The sequence below is a fragment of the Asterias amurensis genome, chromosome 21 (assembly GCF_032118995.1).
Source record: "Asterias amurensis chromosome 21, ASM3211899v1".
Lineage (NCBI taxonomy): Eukaryota > Metazoa > Echinodermata > Asteroidea > Forcipulatida > Asteriidae > Asterias > Asterias amurensis.
Genome location: NC_092668.1, coordinates 3,650,970 through 3,670,498, shown reverse-complemented (window position 1 = coordinate 3,670,498; position 19,529 = coordinate 3,650,970). Strand labels below are relative to the sequence as shown.

Below are 19,529 nucleotides of genomic sequence, written 5' to 3'. Positions count from 1 at the left end.
GTAAAGGTCTGACGCCCCTGGATATAATTTCCACCCTTGCAATGGTTTTTAAAGACCCTGGTAAAAACCGCAGCCAACCTAATAAATACCCAAAGTCATCCTCTAACAAAATGTCATCCATATCGGCGTGACAGAGGCTGAATCAAAAGAGGCCGCATACGTCGCTTCTTGAACTGTCTCTGATATGCACTCATCTAGAAGACATTCGGGGAGTTACAACACGGCCAATAGTTCAAGTCTACTGTCATGGGATTCCTTAATTCAACAAACTATCTCCCAGTTATAACTTGCGAGTTATTATACGGTGCGATTAACACGCCATCACTCGCTGTCCTCTCTCGTCCTTAGTATTTTTTTACGCGTCCATCCGAATGGACGAGAGCGCTTTCATAAATATTTACAATGGTGTAATTCCGAGGGCTTAGAATCAATCCCTTAACGCACGCAAATTTTGTTTAATTGGTAACAAGTGGCAACAGTATTCAACGTTTATCAATAGTAATCTAATCACTGATCCACCAGTATAAAGGAAAATCTTTTTCCTAGAAGAATTCCTAGAAGATTTCCCCCTCAAAATGTCAAAGTACGTTAACTTTCGCTAAACAACGCTTCAGATTCGATTTGTCCAATGCTTAATATTGTCTGCAGGCAGTTCATAAGGCTTCACCACTCCTCCTAGCATGTCTAGCTTAGTGTGTGTGTTTTTTTTTTGTACCTCAAGACCGTTTGAGGGTGATGACACTTTTTATAAAGAAACTGTGAAACGTGACAACACCACGGATGTTTTCCATCAAGTCTGTTGGTACATGTACTACGAATGTTTGTTGAGTAATGCATGCAGCTAAAATATTGATGGGAGCTGTATGCATGCACTATACAATAATAGATACACGAGCGTGTACATGGTGTACACATTAAAGGCACTGGACACTATTGGTAATTGTCGCAGCCCGATATTCTCACATGTGTGTCTCACTTGGTGTACCCCAACCGTATGCATTAAATAACAAACCTGTGAAAATTTTGATTCAATTGGTCAGCGAAGTTGCAAGAGAATAATGGAAAGAAAAAACACTGTTTCTCCTAATATGTAGCATAGTTTTATCCCTTTGGTGTATTCTCCAGAGTTGCCTCCTCCCCTGAAGTTTCACGATTTTTTTTAGTCATCACTCATCTCAACATCTTTCTTGTCGTTTAAAGGAACATTACAGATTTGGTTTTTGCTAGCAAAACAGTTGCTTGCAGTGTAAGCACTTTATACAATCCACCATACATAAACTGACAAAAAACCTGTAGAAGTTTGAGATCGATCGGCCATCTGGGTCACAAGAAATTAGTGAAAAACAGATACATTTTACATCGATTAAAATTTGTTTTGAAGAAAATGCTCACTGGGCGATAAACTCCAAAGGGGAAATCAGTTTTATTTATTTCTCATCAAATACAACATTTCAGGCAGAAATATTTCAAGGGATGTTTTCCACCGTCATCATCATTAGACCGAGTAAGTTTTATGCAAATCCGTGATCTTAGACAAGTTTTTCGTCTAACCAATGCTCTAATGTTCCTTTAAGATACCGTGTGATTATAAGGACTTGTTTGTCCACTACTCATGTCACACATCGTGGTCGTTGTATTTACAGAAGAAATGATTCTGCTAAGTGGTTGTTGAGCAAACCACATGAGCCACAAGTAGGAAGTCGCTACGGAGTAATGTTAGCAGGAAACGCAAGCGTTAGGTTTCCATCACGTCCGTTGGGAAATTATGCAGTCTACAACAAAGTACTGTACATGTGCGCATAAAATTACACTGTTATCGGACTGTGTGGTTTATATCCTGCTCGCTAGGAATGTATAAAAGAGTCAGGGATGAGAATTGATGAAATTTAAAATTTCCTGAAAATTGCGCTATTTGGTCAAATAAAAATTTAAACACATTTAGCGTTCCCGCCCGTTTCCGTTTCCTTTAAAGAGGCCACTCCTTTCGTTTTCTTCTTGAATGAAAAATAAAGGAAACATTTAAACCATCTCAGACGAAAGAAAACAAATGTTTTTGAAAAGAGGCCCAGACATTTTTTTTTAAATATGTGTCGGCCGACCATTAAAAACATTAAAATCCTAGAAACACAAAATTCTTTCATCTCACCTTCTTTGACTTTCAGCACAAGATCATCAGGTGATCGCATCAAACTTGTAACAACTACCAAAAAGAATGGAGAGAAAGAAGAAACAAAATAAGAGTTATGTTGTCTTAAGGTATTATCAACAGCCGCCCTCAGTAAGATAAGATGCTTTAGTGTCTTAAAGGCACCGGACATGTTCGGTTATTAATCAAAATATTAGGATAAAAACTTGCTTGTAGCAAGAATTGGAGAAGTGTTGATGTACAACATTGCAGGAAACAACTTCCTCTGAAGTAACATAGTTTGTTAGAAAGAGGTAATTTCTAACTAAACTATTTGAATCTGAGAAAGACTTCATGCATGATACTTCATAGGGAGTCATTTTCGCACAATGTTTTATTGTATCAAGTAAGTTTTTAAGGTCATTAGTTTTTGGAGTAATTACCAAATGTGTACACTTTGTTTAAGAGATGGGAGAAGGAAACATCTTAAGGTGTTGAAGAAGAAGAAGAAAAAGAAGAAGAAGAAGATGAAGAAGAAGGGCACCTTCTTGATGGTGAAGGATGTTGACACAGTCTCAAGGATCAGGATGACGGGAAATTAGAGGAAACATGAGAGGGATGGATATTGACGAAGGATGTGGAAGATGAAAGCGCAGGATAACATTCAGAAGTTGACTTTGGTTCGTACAGGAAGGAAGTCTAGGGAATCTTTTGTAATTGAAGGAGGAATAGTAGCACGAGCGGTGACTTAATTACAATATTATGGATCGTTTTGAAAGGGTTTGATAAAGAAAACAATGCGATAGGCAAAAACATACAGTTTTGTATTTAGACTTTCCGTTAAATACTTCTGTCTCAAATCAAAAATTCTCAGTAAAGCCTTCATAAGAATTAAGATAGGAAAAGAAAACACTTAAAGGCATTGGACACTTTTTGGTAACTACTCCAAATATTTGTCTGCATAAAAAGTAAATTGGTAAGCAATAGAGAGCTGTTGATACTAAAAAACATTGTGGGAAACGGCTCCCTCTGAAGTAACATAGTTAACTTTTAGTTGTCTTGTGTCATTGTGTATTAGCTGAGTTCTTATTTTTTGCGACAGGAGTGTCATCATTGACAGACATGGTGCACTAGAAATTTTCAACATTATTATTATCATATTATTAGGAGGTAATTTCTCACTCGGATACTAAAAGACTTCCGGCCTGAATGAAGCCTTTTATTAGGCATCTGAAAGCACACAAGTTTGTGCAACAAGGATGGGGTAAGGGCGTGGGGAGTGGGGAGTTTTAGACAAAACGCTATAAAAATACTTCGATCAATATTTTATACAACAGACTAGTCACTGCAGTACTGACTTACATGTACCTACGCTACACATGTTCTTATGTATACATGTATCACTGAAAAAGTACAAGTGAACTGTACAACCGTATGCACCAGTACCTTCATCATACTGAACGCTTGTCTCGTATAGATATGCTTGTACAGCACAAAAGCTACATACTGGGCAATGTTATGCCAAAATAAAACTGCTGTCAAATGCTTCAATATCTGGTAAAAATTACCTGGTAAATTTGACACAGTACTATGTACATTATTCGGTGTTTATTTTGAGCTCTCCTCACCCAGCAGGGTGGATATGTGCGCATTACAAGTCTTTTTATTATTATTATTGTTATTATTAAGTATTTTCATTTTAGGATACATGCAAGGCGCCTACGATAAGTGCAACAGACACAAGAGCACACAGTGATATTATCCCAAGTCGTCTGGTGTCATTCCTTGATGCTCAGAGCATATGCATCGTCATACTGTAGCATTTTTAATAATTCTTAGGGCCTTGTCACACGAGGTAACTTTAACAGGCAATTTGGAGGCAACCAACTGCAGTGCATGCTACAGGACCACTTTGGTAGCACATGAGTCAATTTTCAAACAATGTCTTACGATTCCCAAGGAATGTATTATATTCAAATGTGAATGAATTATCTTCTTGGAGATTGCCTGGAAGTGGTTGCCTGTAAATTGCCTCGTTTGACATGGGCCATAGAGTAAAGTACAGGATGCAAGGGTCTGTGCACGTTTGGTAATGACACTGAAAATTATTGGCAACAAAAACTTGGAAAGAAATAGCGGCAGATTTAAATAGTATAATGCATTTCACTTCAAAGTACTGCGGTTATGCAAAAAGATATACAACTTGTTTCCCAGTAAGCGTATACGATCCCTTAAAAGTGGAGATGGAAGTCACCCACTTGCAAACATGAGAGACAAAGTGAGAGACAGAGAACAAATTCAGCAGTAAGAGAAAAGAACGATAAGAAGAGAAGAGAACTACTGCTCGAGTCCTGTGAGCGTATACGAACCCTTTAAAGTGGAGATGGAAGTAGCCCACTCGTAAACATGAGAGACAAGGCGAGAGACAGAGAACAAATTCAGCAGTATAAGAGAGGAGAGCGATAAGAAGGGAAGAGAACTACTGCTCGAGTCCTGTAAGCGTATACGAACCCTTTACAGTGGAGATGGAAGTTGCCCACTCGTAAACATGAGAAACAAAGCGAGAGACAGAGAACAAATTCAGCAGTAAGGGAAGAGAGTGATATGAGAAAAGAAGAGAACTACTGCTCGGGAATTCACTGGAGAGCCAAGCGGATACAAATGCTCATTGATAAGGCAATAACTAATTGCCGCAGGCTAGACAGTCACAGTGTACCAATCTCATTAGAGACTGTAATATTCATGGTTTTTTTATGCGTAGATCTGACAACAACCAGAGTCTCAATATTGTGGCTGGGTGTTTTTTTTTTTTTTTTTTTAATAACAATTTCAGGATATGCCGTTTGTGAGGAAATCTTTTTTTAATAAACTGCAAACAAAAAAGTTCCCTTTGCGGTTATTATCTCACAATCAATTAATTTGCTCCCTTGAATTGAATTTCATTTACATAAGAATTGTTTGAGATTGCCAGGGTTCTCCCCAGGCGTCTTAAAAATTGTGTGGCATTGATGACTCCAATTTGGGAAGTTCGGCTTTTAAGCAACCTGAATTTAGGTCCACGAATTTTTTTAAATTTTATTTCTTTGGTTTTCAAAGCTTTATTGTGCAATCTGGGGCATCCTAATGGTTTTATATTTTAAGATCTTTGAGAATGCTATCTGAAGTAATCATTTTGTATACTATTTAATGATGATTTTTATTCCATTTTCGAAGGAAGACTAATATTATTGTGGAAGTGTCGTGGCCGAGCGGTTAAGAGCACCGAATTCAAACTCTGGTGTTTCTGATCAGCAGAGTGTGGGTTCGAATCCCCAGCCGTGACACTGTGCCCTTGAGCAAGACACTTAACCATTGCTTCGTCCTTCGGATGGGACGTAAAGCCGTTGGTCCCATGTGTTGTGTAAGGCATGTAAAAGAACCCAGTCCGCTTATCGAAAAGAGAAGGGGTTTGCCCCGGTGTTCCTGGTTGTGGCTGCTTAATGCGCCGTAGCACCTTGTAAACCCTTATAAGGTGCTAAATAATTGGGTCTCAGAATTAATCACTGCAATAACCTATCTTTCTGAAAGTTTGTATATACTCAGCGCCTTGAGTACCTTGTTTGGTAGATACGTGCGCTATATAAGACTTCGATACTATTATTATTACTATTATTATTATTATTATTATTATTATTATTATTATTATTATTATTATTATTATTATTATTATTATTATTATTATTATTATTATTATTATTATTATTATTATTATTATTATTATTATATTATGTAGGTGACTTATTAATCTTTAACTTCGGCATCACTACATGTACCTGCAACAACAGTAGGACAGGACACCACCCTCTGTCCTGTCAATAAAAATGTCTGCATTAACCAAAAACGTGCAGACACTTTCCCAAAGGAAACAACCGGTAAAGCACGGATGTGATAGGCTGTTAGAGGGAAAAAAAAACCCATTAACTTTGAGCGCAAAGTGCAAAAGAATGCAATTTTAAAACCTTGCAAGCATGAAGCCCAATATTAACGTTTAATTTTTCTTTGGTTTTAAAAGCCCAACTCTGCAATCTGGGGAGTTATTATATATAGTTTTAGCTTCATGGTAAATTATAATTATTATTAATATTATTTTTTTAATTTTATTATTGTTATTATTATTATCATTATTGTTATTATAAATAATTTTTATTATTATTATTATTATTATTATTATTATTATTATTATTTTTTTTTTTTTTTGGGGGGGGGGCGCAGCAACAAAACCGATATAAAAAAAACAGAGAGTATATGAATAACTCCTCAAATTACATGCAGCCCCACGGAGGTCATGACCTCTGTTGCCCCTAGTCTTGGCCTTGGTGCCCTTCAAGTGTTTCCCATTCACTTTGTGAATTTTCCAATGACAGTACCCTTTGCAAAATGAAAATAGCCTTGCCCTGATCAAAGATGAAATTGAAGGGCTGCAAGGAACTGTATGCTAAATTGTGTCAATTTAGCTGTATTTTTTATACATTGAGAATTTGTTTCATCAATTGTAGTGTCTTATAAAACACTCCAAATTTGAGTACGCTTCTCAGAGCTGTTGAAATTACCACGGTGATAACCATGACGATGTATTGATGTGACATAGGTTGTCATAAAGATAAGGGTTTTCTAATATTCTAATCTCATCTATTAAGTTTGTTATTCTAAAAAATGTCAAGCTTTTCAAGTTTTGTGTAAATTGTGTGTTTAGAGGCGACGACTGCAAAGCTTAAATGGAGTGCTTTTAATGCATTTATTGCTGCCCTGGAAATGCATGAAGGGGCTACCGAAGCAGTGGCCTCCGTTGCCCCTTCAAATATACTTTTTAAAAGAGCTTAAAGCCATTGGACCCTTACGGTACAGAAGAAAAAAAAAGTTCACAGATTTACAAATAACTTACAGGGTTTACAGAAGGTAGTGGTGAAAGACTTCTCTTGAAATATTATTCCATGAAATGCTTTACTTTTTGAGAAAACAGTAAAACAATATAAATTCTCGATATCAAGAATTACGGATTTATTTTAAACACATGTCATGACACGGCGAAACGTGCCGATTAAAGGTTGGTTTTTTCCGTTATTTACGTCCGACTCCGATGACCGGTTGAGCCTAAATTTTCACAGGTTTGTTATTCTTTAATAAGTCGTGATACACGAAGTGTGGGCGTTGGACAATACCGAAAGGGTCCAATGGCTTTAAAAGTTAAGTGCCCTTTACAAGGTAACTGCCCTTTACAAGATGAGAATGGCCTTGCCCTCTCACAGGGATATGGTAGGATGTTGGAAAAAAAAAAGGGAAAGCTTGCGAGCGTGAAAGCTGGCGGGGGTACGGAAGCCTGCTTACATACATTTAACTTTGGTTTTTGAAAGCCCCACTCTGTAATCTGGGGCATTCTGTATGGTGTTTATCTTTACTTTCTTAGGAATTTGATCAAAATAATGAAAAAAAAAAAAAAAAGGTTAACTTCGAAATACTTTTTAGCTCTTGCTACAGTTGCTGACCTGTCAGACACAATCTCCCTCTTATACATTAACCGACTATAAGGATTGTCAAATTAAATTGCACAGCAGTCTCTCCATGAATTTTTATTTCAACAAGCCAGGGGGGGGGGGGGATGGTGAACCTTTAGCCAATAGGTCAACTTCAGCGAGTGCCCTCCGAATATTGGAAAGAGAGCTATTTGATACCACACTTCGTAATTGCCTCTGCAGTGGCGGTGAGTTGCATCGAACTCTTTTGGGGAAATTGATGCTAATGTATTTTTATGGGGCAAGTTTCTACAGATAGCGATGGTATTTAGTATGCCATGGGGAATAAGATGTGCCATCGGCAGTTCAGGGTAGTGCCAGAGGAATTGAAGACAATTCACGGCAGAATCAGACGTCTTCAAGCAGTACAGGTACGTGTACTCAAAATATTAGGATTCATCTTTCACAATCAGCGTAATTTATATCATTTAAATCTTTTAGTCTATTGTTGTAAAATCCCTCTCTTTAAAGGTCAATTTAGGAATGTGGTTGAAATTTTTAAAATTGCCACCTGTGTAATTCAGTTAAAACAGCTCAAATTGGTGATCTAATTTGCAATGTTCTAATGACAAGTTTCACTTCTAAAGTAAATGCTTAGAAAAGTGGGAAATGAAAAAACCCAACCAGACAAATTACAACTAAGGTTGGTTTTGTCAGTTGTTTTGTCAGTTGGTTGGTCAGTTGGTTGGTTGGTCAGTTGATTAATCAGTCCATTTATTAAATGTTTTCTTTCTGGCAGTATTTATGAATCCCTTTAACGTGAAACCCTGCCAGACCTTTGACTAGAATGTGGTCTAATCAGGGCTGGGAAATCAAGTCAGTTAATTGGTCAATTGACTGGTCAGTTGATTGGTCAGTTGATTGAGTCAGTCCCTTGGTTCAAAGGTTTTCTTTCTGATAGTAATCATGAACCCCTTTAACGTGAAACCCTGACAGTCAAGTCAGTTGATTGATCAGTTGATTGGTCAATTGATTGGTCAACTGATTGGTCAGTTGGTTAGTCAGTTGGTTAGTCAGTTGATTGGTCAGTCACTTAGTTAAAGAGTTTTCTTTCTGGCAGTATTTATGAGTCCCTTTAATAGGAAACCCTGCCAGACCTTTGACTAGAATGTGGTCTAATCAGGGCTGGGAAATCAAGTCAGTTAATTGGTCAATTGACTGGTCAGTTGATTGAGTCAGTCACTTAGTTAAAGGGTTTTCTTTCTGGCAGTATTTATGAGTCCCTTTAACATGAAACCCTGCCAGACCTTTGACTAGAATGTGGTCTAATCAGGGCTGGGAAATCAAGTCAGTTAATTGGTCAATTGATTGGTCAAATGAATGGTTAGTTGATTGGTAAGTTGATCGAGTCAGTCCCTTGGTTTAAAGGTTTTCTTTCTGATAGTTATCATGAACCCCTTTAACGTGAAACCCTGCCAGACCTTTGACTAGAATGTGGTCTAATCAGGGCTGGGAATCTAGGTCAATCGAATTTTGATTGATATTGAATTTACACAGTTTAAAGGCGCGTAGCTACTCAAAACAATTATTAACATAAAACCTTACTTAGTAACGAGTAATGGAGAGCTGTTGGTAGTATAAAATATTGTTAGAAACGTCACCCTCTGAAGTGGAGTAGTTTGCGAGAAAGAAGTAATTTTCCGCGCATTTGATTTCGAGACCTCAGAATTAGATTTTGAGGTCTCGAAATCAAGCATCCGAAAGCAAACACCTTCGTGTGACAATGTGTGTTTTTGCTTTCATTATTGTCTTGCAACTTCGACGACCAATTGAGCTTAAATTTTCACAGGTTTGTTATTTTATGCATATATGTTGAGATACAGCAAGTGAGAAGACTGGTCTTTAACAATTACCAATAGTGTCCAGTGTCTTTAAGTCTTACGCAGGTTCCAACAGGTTTTGGTATGAACTATTGACTGCCTTCAGAAGGCCTTTATCAATCAATCAATAGACTTTATTTCCACTCAGTCAATCAATAAAATAAATACATGGTTAAAGGAACATTACAGAACATAACAAAAATTGTGAAGATCACAGATTTACATAAAACCTACACGGTCTAATGATGATGACTAGTAGAATTTTTACATCCCTTTCTGTCTGAAATGTAATTTTTGATGAGAAATAAATAAAAAATAATTAAGCCTTTTATGAAATTATTGTTGTTGAATTGATGTCATGCAAAATGTGAAATAGTTTTTTGTTTACTGATTTCTCCGATGTTTTTTACTGTACATGTTCACGAATGATGTATACGAGCACATCACCATGATACATGGTTAACAGGGTGCTGTGGTGCATTACATGTATGGATGCAGCCAATAAAACCAGAAACAAAAGAGGCAAACCCCTTCTCTTTTCGTAAGTGCACTGGGTTCTTATCATATATTTGGCCCAGGCCTGATCATGTATACAGTTTCTTTGCCTTCAGTTTCTTCGACAAAAAAACCTAAGAAATTAACATTAATGCTTCTTCACTCGGTCCAACGTAAGTGAAGAAATAACAGAATAGAACAGAACCCTAGAACCATGTAATCAAATCATATATTAAAGGTCATCTGTGCACATGTACATGTCTAGGAACTTGAAGTGTGAACAATTTAGTGGAGTACAATTGAATTAAAGCTTCTCAAGATACAGTGCTTAAGTTCAACACGGTAACGTGCATAAAAGTGACTGATCAATCAAAGTTGGGCAACTAAAAGGTTTGTGGACCTTTTTATACTCCCCTGTTTTTTAAAGGCACTGTACTTGTTTGGTAATAACTCAAGATATATTTGCCTAAAACCTTACTTGGTAAAAAAGCAATGGAGAGCTGTTGATATAGTACAAAACATTGTGAGAAACAACCACCCACTGAAGACATATAGTTTTTGAGAAAGATGTTATTTTCTCACTAGAATGATAAAAGACTTCTGGAATGGTTAGAAGCCTTTTATTCCTATCTGAAAGCACCCTATTTTTGTACAATGAGAGTGATTTTCTTTCATCATTTTCTTGCAACTTCAATGATCACTTGAGTCCAAATTTTCAGGCTTGTTGTTTTCAGGCTTGTTATTTTATGCATACATACATTGTTGGGATACACCAAGTGAGACAACTGGGCCCAATTTCATAGAGCTGCTTAAGCAAAAATTTTTGCTTAAGCAAAAAATTCATTGCTTAGTAAAATCAGATTACCAGCCAAGACTCCACTCAATTGTAATGCTAAGTAAACAGCAGCTAAATACTAGTCATAAGCAATGTATATGGCATGACATTTTGGCCAGTAACATGTGTAAAATAAGCGTGCTATTTTCGTGCTTAAGCAAATTTTTTGCTTAAGCAGCTCTATGAAATTGGCCCCTGGTCTTTGACAATTATTACGGGTAAGGATAAGAAACATGCTTAATTCAGCTTACTGAAGCTCATACTAGCACCAATTTTTCTGTGAAATATTTCCCTCCGAAATGAAGTCTTATACATTGTACACCTGCTGTAAACAGCTGTTTACAAAAAGGGCAAAATGGACTTCCATGCTGAAAATTATGCATGCTTTGCCACGCTTTTCTCTTGCCTCACACAACGGGATCAAGGCTAAATTTTAACATTTGTTGTTTCATGGTCGATCACACAAAATATGAACACTGTCTGCGACTATTTTGTCAGTTCTACCAATCCTGTACTAATGACCTCTAACACCCAGCTAGAAATTTGGACTTGAAAAAAAAAAATGCAATCTAAACTTAAAGGCAGTGGACACTATTTGTAATTACTCAAAATAATCATTAGCATAAAACCTTATACTTGGTAAAGAGTAATGGGGAGAGGTTGGCAGTATCAAACATTGTGAGAAACCGCTCCCTCTGAAGTGGATTAGTTTTTGAGATAGAAGTAATTTTCCACGAATTTGATTTCGAGACCTCAAGTTTAAAATTTGAGGTCTCAAAATCAACCATCTAAACGCACACAACTTTGTGTGAAAAGGGTGTTTTTTCTTTTATTATTATCTCGCAAGTTCGATGACCGATTGAGCTCAAGTTTTCACAGGTTAGTTATTTCTTGCATATGTTGAGATACACCAACTGTGAAGGCTAGTCTTTGACAATTACCAAAAGTGTACACTGCCTTTAAGAGGATTACCACACGTACATTATACCATCCCTTTTACAGATCAAATTAGTAATTCTTCTTTATGGTAATGTTCAAGGGTCGGTATGTGGCATTAAATATATATCTCAGAAATGAAACCTAGAATGTAAAATTGGTTATCTGATTACAGTGACCGCCTAAGGTGTTAGGATCGAGTGCTGTCACTGGTCAACTGACCATGCACCAGCTGTCATGTTATGGCCATTGCTGGCTATTAATGACACTGGGATGGTCACTACGGGTAGTAATTACTCAAAATAATTGTCAGCATAAAAACTTACTTGGTAACGAGCAATGGAGAGCTGTTGATTGTATAAAACTTTGTGATAAACGTCTCCCTCTGAAGTAAAGTGTAAATTTTGAGAAAGAGGCAATTTCTCACTCAGATAATAAAAGACTTTTATTAGGCAGATGATTGAAAGCACACACATTTGTGGAACAAAGGGTGTTTTTATCTCTTGCAAATTCGATGACCAAATGAGACCAAATTTTTACTGGTTTGTTATTTTATGCACTAAGTTAGGAGACACCAAGTGAGAATACTGGTCTTTGACAATTACCAAACGTGTCCAGGGGTGGATTTCACAAAGAGTTAGGATCAGTCTTATCTCGAGTTAGGACCAGTTACTCGTTCTAACTTAGGACTATCAATGCAATTTGTATATCTCCTAGGACTAGTCCTAAGTTAGGACTAGTCCTAACTCTTTGTGAAATCGACCCCAGTGCCTTTATTAAGGGCAGTCAATGATACGCTCGACACCTCAAACGGTCTGACATTGTACAATATGTAATTTCCCCATGGACATTCTCATAATAGTAGCCAAACCATTTTAATATTTTCTTCAGTGTAGGTAAGGACCAATTTATGCCTGGCCGTGATACGCACAGGTATTTTGTGTAAATACTTAAATACTAACTGCATGAGAAAAACATAAATTTCGTTGTTGTTGAGTTGATTGTTTGATATATGCACAGTGCATTGTCAAGAAATAAATAATTAATAAAACAACCTTTTGCGCCAACTATCCAGCTACACGTATCTATTTCGTGGTGATAAAAATAGGAAACCCTATTTTAATTATTTAATTTGTTTCAAATAATTGAAAGGCAGTGAGGTGTTAGTAACGATAGTAATTATTTATTCAATTACTATTATTTTTTTTTTTACATAACTGCCTACTTTTCAAGTCATGAGTTCACTGGCCCCCACGCTGAAACTACTGCCCTCGGGCCTGGCAGTCCAGTGTAAAATTTGAGCTATGCAATGTACCTGTACATTGTACACTGTCAGACTGTACGTAAAACATGTCAAGTGCATGTACATGTATGCATACATACATGTACATGTACACAGTCGCGTACACGTACTGTAGATGACGCCTAATTATTATCGCAGACAAATCGTTATTGATTGTGTATTGTTATAATGTGACACATGTCAATAATGATCACGATACAGTAACCGTAAATGCTCAATTACCTGTGCCTTGTGGTTTCTGTACAGTGTACATGTGGTACGAATCCAAACATATCAAATTATATTTAATTCTGAAATAAACAAAATGAATATGAATGCGTAAGATATATTTATAAATTTTATTGCTTCCCTGCGCCAAGCAACACAATCAGAACCCCTTAATTATCAAAACTAATTTTGTAATAAATTGAAAAACAAGTATTTTGAAGTTTAAACCATGAAGATTCATCTGAACACTGTAACTATTAGTATATTAAAGGGACGATACAGTTGACATGGTGGAAGTTAAGCTTGGGCGATATCGATTTGTTTTATGCACGATATATCGCCGACAATATATCGCAATATTCGATATAACCGCGATTAATGAAATTTGACATCATCAGTCTTCAAACTCCAAGTGAAAGTTGTAGAAGAGACAGTCATAGCTTAAGAGAGGTGTTCTAATGACCTTTTCTATTTGTTTTACTCCAAACCTATTGGGGTGCAAGATGTCTCAGCTACCAAATACATCGCAATATTTAATCGATATTGCGATATATCGCGATTATCGCGATCGATTAAAACCAACATCCGATATCGAAATCGTTTCCAAATTAATATCGCGATATTCGATAATATCGTGATATCGCCCAAGCTTAGTGGAAGTACGCATTCACAGTACAATGCTGTGACAATTGCATTTAATCATTGTCAGTATCTACTTCATGGACTACAATCAATGCAACATATTGGAGCCATGTAAAGGATTTAGCCAGTATTTGGTCAAAGAGTCTCAAAATCTGCTTGAAATTTTAACACTTGGTGTCCAAATTGTCCACTTACAATCACGTATGTAATGATTTATTTTCAATACAGCGTTTTAACATTTAAAATCTCAAAATGATGTACAGACAGTTTTTTTCATATTATTGGTAAATGACAGATAAAACAGGGTGTGCAAAGTTAGAACACACTGGCTAACACTCTCAAAGGTCAACACTATGTGTCAAAGGTCAATCACAAGAGCTTCCTCAAGGTCAGGATAAGCTGAGGTGTATTTGTCTAATATGACGCAATCATTTTTGATCAACAACCTTTTAGTACATCCCGACACACCTTAATCCCGGACATCCTGTTGTTTCAAGTCAACTTAAACAGACAATATTTTACATAACTTAATAAAAATATATTTGACACTTTTAATCAAATTTAAAATGATAAGGTCATAGATTCTGTCAATGTTATAAATGCAGATTTATAAACAAAATTATACAGAAATTACACTCAAGAGAGACATCAGTTTTCCACTGCGAAGTTGTTGTTTTTCTTTTCCCTTCCCTCATGAAGACCAGCATAGAATACTGATCGAAACATAGAGACCACACCTGGGCCCAATTTCATGGCTCTGCTTACCGTAAGCACAGAATCGGCGCTTACGGAAGCAGGGAATTCTGTGCTCACAGCAAAATATTTCACGGGTTAGCGGCAAATTATGGCTTCTGCGCGTGCGTACTCCATGTTACTAGGCATTTTAAAACAAAGTATTACCATAAACATTTTCATAACACTTATCACCCATGCAAATATAATTTTAAAAAGCATTTTCTTTTTAATTACCTTCTTTTGTTGTTTTTCCTTCGACAGCCTCACCATTAATTTCCAAAATAATGTCTCCGACTTGCATCTGCGGGAAAAATAAAAACGAAACAAAGACGTTTTAGTCTACACTTCAATCACACTCAAGAGAGTCATCAGATTTCCAACGCAAAGTTTGTTTTTTGCCCCTCCTGAAGACGAGCAGAGAATACTGATCGAAAAGTTGAGACCACACCAGCTCTTTTCAGAGCCAACACTACTCCCAGATATCTCAACTTATTGTTCATTTATATCCAATGATGATACTACAAACGTACGTATCAATGGAGAACTGCTTCTTGAAATGACATCCATCTGACATCTTGAAGTAAATGTCATCATCAGTAGACAGGCAGAGCCGTCCCTGTCTTCAAGATGCAGTTTATCATCGCAACCTCCTTGATCACGCACATCCCTCGAGTGAGATGGTGGTTCCGATAAGATGGTTAAATTCTTCTCTCCAAGGCTTTGTTCCAAGGCGACGATGCTCCAAAATGAGAATCCTCCTCATGTTTTTTTTCACCGTAACATCTCAAACGTATTCAGTTATGATCCAAGTTTGGACGTCTCCAAGGATAATCTGATTCAAGAAAATGATCCAATATATCGTAGGTACATCTCGCATAATGCTTATTCCAGGATCCCTTTTACATCTTAGCTATGTCTCCATCGAAAGACTGCAAGTAGTGTTGGTTATCGGAGACGGCAGCTTGGCGCTAGGGGTAGTTGGGATATATGAGTTGAATGAAAATGATGCGGTTCAGCCGCAAGATGAGGGCTTGTACCTAACGATTGACTACCCTGTATTTGTCCCTGTCTGGCCCCACCGCATCGGTAGATGATGTCAAAGCGCCCTCAGGAGTTTATTTAAATGTAACCGTACCGTCTTCGTCGACGGGGAGTATAACTTCATGGATAATGCAGGAGATTAAAGGAAAAGTCCTACGTAAATAATCAAAACCTGTAGGGCGTTATTAAGATTTTCTGGCTTTCTTCTAATCAAATTTGTTCAAACAACTTTTCAGTGTCAGATGCCGCTGCTGTACACAAGTTTTATTTTTCTTCACTAATATGATAAATTCATATCTTTGGCACAACACATGTATGTATTAAGTGTAAATCAGTAAACATTTCTAGATTTTACAATGACCTACATATGTAATGAGGTCACTTACATTACAGAGAACCTTATGCACAATTAGAGTGGCGCGGCCGAGTTAAGAGCATCGAATTCAAGTTCTGGTGCTAATTCACCGGAGTGTGGGTTCGAATCCCGGTCGTGACACTTGTGTCCTTGAGCAAGATACTTTACTATAATTGCTTCTCTTCACCCAGGGGTATAAATGGGTACCTGCGAGGGTAGAGGTTGATATTATGAATGAAAAGCTTTCGGAGCGCCACGGCAGCTCGGGGCAGTATACTCCCTAATGGGAGCTGAGAAAGATTAAAGGGATGTTTACTGGCCCAATGACCAGGGGACTAATGCATTGATACGGTTTATTGTGAAATGCGCTATATAAGAACTTGTTATTATTATTAATTGCATACATGGAAAATATATATATATGCAAAACGTGTTCCAGAAACTGTATGACACTGCGTGACATTACTCAACTACTCCAGCTCCTGCCCCCTCCCAAAACACTTGAGTATTGCACTACTCATCCCTATGATGAGCATTATGTACATGTACATGATTAAACACTTAAAGGCTGGTCTTTAAAGGAACTGGGGTCGATTTCACAAAGAGTAAGGACTAGTCCTAACTTAGGACTAGTCCTAGGAGATATACAATTTGCATGGATAGTCCTAAGTTAGGACGAGTAACCGGTCCTAACTCGATATACATGTAAGACTAGTCCTAACTCTTTGTGAAATCCACCCCTGGACACCTTTGGTTATTGTCAAAGACCAATATTAGGTGTATCCCAACATGCACAAAAAACAAAAATATTACAATTTTGATTCAATTGAAAGAAAAACATCCCTTGTTGCACAAATTTGTGGGTTTTTTTTCCCAGACGCTTGAAGAGGGTTCAGGCCTTAAGTCTTTCTTAGATTCAAATATTTTAATGAGAAATTAACCTCTTTCTCAAAAACTACATTACTTCAGAGGCTGTAATTTCTCACAATGTGTTACATGTATACCATCAACAGCTCTCCATTGCTCATAATACCAAGTTTTTACGCTACATGTGATTTATTTTGGGTAATTACCAGTGCCCAGTGCCTTTAAAAAGTAAACGCAGAGAACGTAGTTGAGTTCAAATTAAACCAAGGTAAGTAACCCAACCTAGATTCAAATATTGACAAAAACCTGCCCTAGAAGAAGAAAAATAAAGCAAACAGGGACAGAAAATTACCGGATGGAATAGGTCAATTATTATGGTTGTCTATTTATAGCGTCGATATGAAAGCATCGACCATCAGACTAAAGAGAGGACTTATTTAAGGTGGCAAGACCATCGGAGAATGGTGGGAATGGTATCGACACTCCAGACACCTTGGTGCATCGTGGGAAGGCAACCTTAAAGATATTACCGACGATGGTATAGATTTTCGTTGAGGCTAGAGTGCTGCGTCGAGGAGTGACGGTTATTACTATGCTAAAGGGACGGTGGGGGAAAAACTGCTTGGCTATTAGGGAGATGGGTTCCTTTCAAATTAGACAATGTCTTCTTTTCACATTATTAAAGGCACTAGACACCATGGTAATTTACTCAAACTTATTGTTAGCATAAAAAAACTACTTGGTAACGAGAATTGGAGAGCTGTTGATAGTATGAAACATTGTGAGAAATGGCTCCCTCTGAAGTAATATAGTTTTTGAGAAAGAGGTGTCACTCAAATAATAAAAGACTTCAGGCCTGAAGCCTTTAAATAAGGCATCTGACACCAAAAGACGAGCAGAATAGGCCTACACTGTTCGAAACGTTTAGAACAATCCCACAAAAGAGATTTACACATGGTTGTACCCGCAAGTTTACTATTTATTTATAGTTTCTTCCTACTATGAAGTTTGTGTCATTTTTTGCATCACACACCGGCAATCTCAAAAACTAAGCGCGTATAATAATAATAATAATAATATTGAGTTTTTATATAGTGCTTTTTCACTCCCTACGGGTGTCTCAAAGCGCGTCAAGATATTACCCATGGTCACTGGGCCTTAGTTCACTCCTTAAACCATCTCAGCTCCCTGGGGAGTATACAGCCTCGTGCAACAAATGCGCTACTCGGCTAAATCAATCACAAGAACCATCTCTGCCCTCACAGGTACCCATTTACCCCTGGGTGGAGAGAAGCAATAATAGTTAAGTGTCTTGCTCAGGGACACAAGTGTCACGACCGGGATTCGAACTCACACTCTGCTAAAACAGAATCAGCAGAGCTTAAATTCGGAGCTCTTAACCGCTCGGCCACGACACCCCACCGCGTGACTTATTGCAACACGATATCTGCAAACAAACAAAACGCATTTCTCACAACATGGTCATTTTACAAAAGAATCTTACATTGTCTTTGCCGACGTTGCCGTACATCTTGTGAGGAGATAACTCAGCCATACATGATTGTCCTTCAATGTCTAGCTTCCACAGACAAGTGTTCACATTCGTATAATGAGCGCAACATACATGTTAGTATGCACACTGACATATGGTTCCAAATCATACAGAACACCAAATACAGAATTAGATAACAATTTTGAAAATAAGTCATGTGTTGTGTAATCAGGGCAAGGTCTTATCCAGGATTTGGTGAAAGGGTGTAAAACATTGCTGGAAATTTAAAAACTGGGTGTCCAAATTGTTCACTTAGGCCTACAGTACAACATGTAGGGCTTAAATGACAGATAAAACAGGGTGTCCAGATTTAACAGACACCCCTCTGGCTAACACTATGAAGTTTGTCGCATTTTTTTCCCAAAAGCTAAGCGTGAGTTATTGCCATACGATACATGTATATCTTAGAATGAATCAAACACATTTTCACAACATGTTCGTTTCACATAATCTTACATTGCCTTGCCGTACATCTTGTTAGCTGATCACCCGACCATCCTGACATGATTTTTCCGTCGATGTCTTCTCAGTACCCCCAGACAAGTGTTCACATTCCTATATGGAGCGTAACATACGTTTAGTATGCACACGGGCAGTACGTTCACCCTGCTGACATATGGATCGACATCGATTCTCGCAATGCTCTTAACGCCAGCAGCACATTTTTATATTGTTCTATACCAGTAGTGATTGCATACACTGCACTTTTACCCCCGACTGCTCGCCGGCCGCCTTGCATGCATTAATACGAGCCGACTGCTGCGAATTGTATTATGCGAATACAGAAGGAGGGATTTATAAATCTTGTTATTACAAAAGGAAGATTGATGTTCGGCATCGCATGAAACGTGACACTAATTTCATTTTCTGAAAAACACTTTGGTCACAAAACGACCACGCATTCAAGAATAACAACTATGATATTTAATGTGCATTCTTTGCAGTGTGAAATGCGGTTAAATAAAGTTAATCAATCATAACACGTTGTAACTTGCTTGTAGTTTTACGTAGTACATTTGCTGCATTTACCGACTCTCCAATCGTTGAGAGGTCATTTTTCAACAATG

General features: G+C 37.5%; 1 protein-coding gene across 2 annotated transcripts in view; it reads right to left on the bottom strand.

Moving 5' to 3' along the window:
* LOC139952890 (uncharacterized) overlaps nucleotides 1-19,529 on the bottom strand; it is a 79,425-nt gene that overhangs the window by 48,399 nt on the left and 11,497 nt on the right. For both annotated transcript variants that reach the window (XM_071952175.1, XM_071952176.1), the window contains exons 2-3: nucleotides 14,882-14,948; nucleotides 2,147-2,200 (exon numbers count right to left, since the gene is read on the bottom strand). In XM_071952175.1, coding sequence (XP_071808276.1) covers nucleotides 2,147-2,200; nucleotides 14,882-14,948 — 121 coding nt within the window. The remainder of the gene's footprint in view (nucleotides 1-2,146; nucleotides 2,201-14,881; nucleotides 14,949-19,529) is intronic.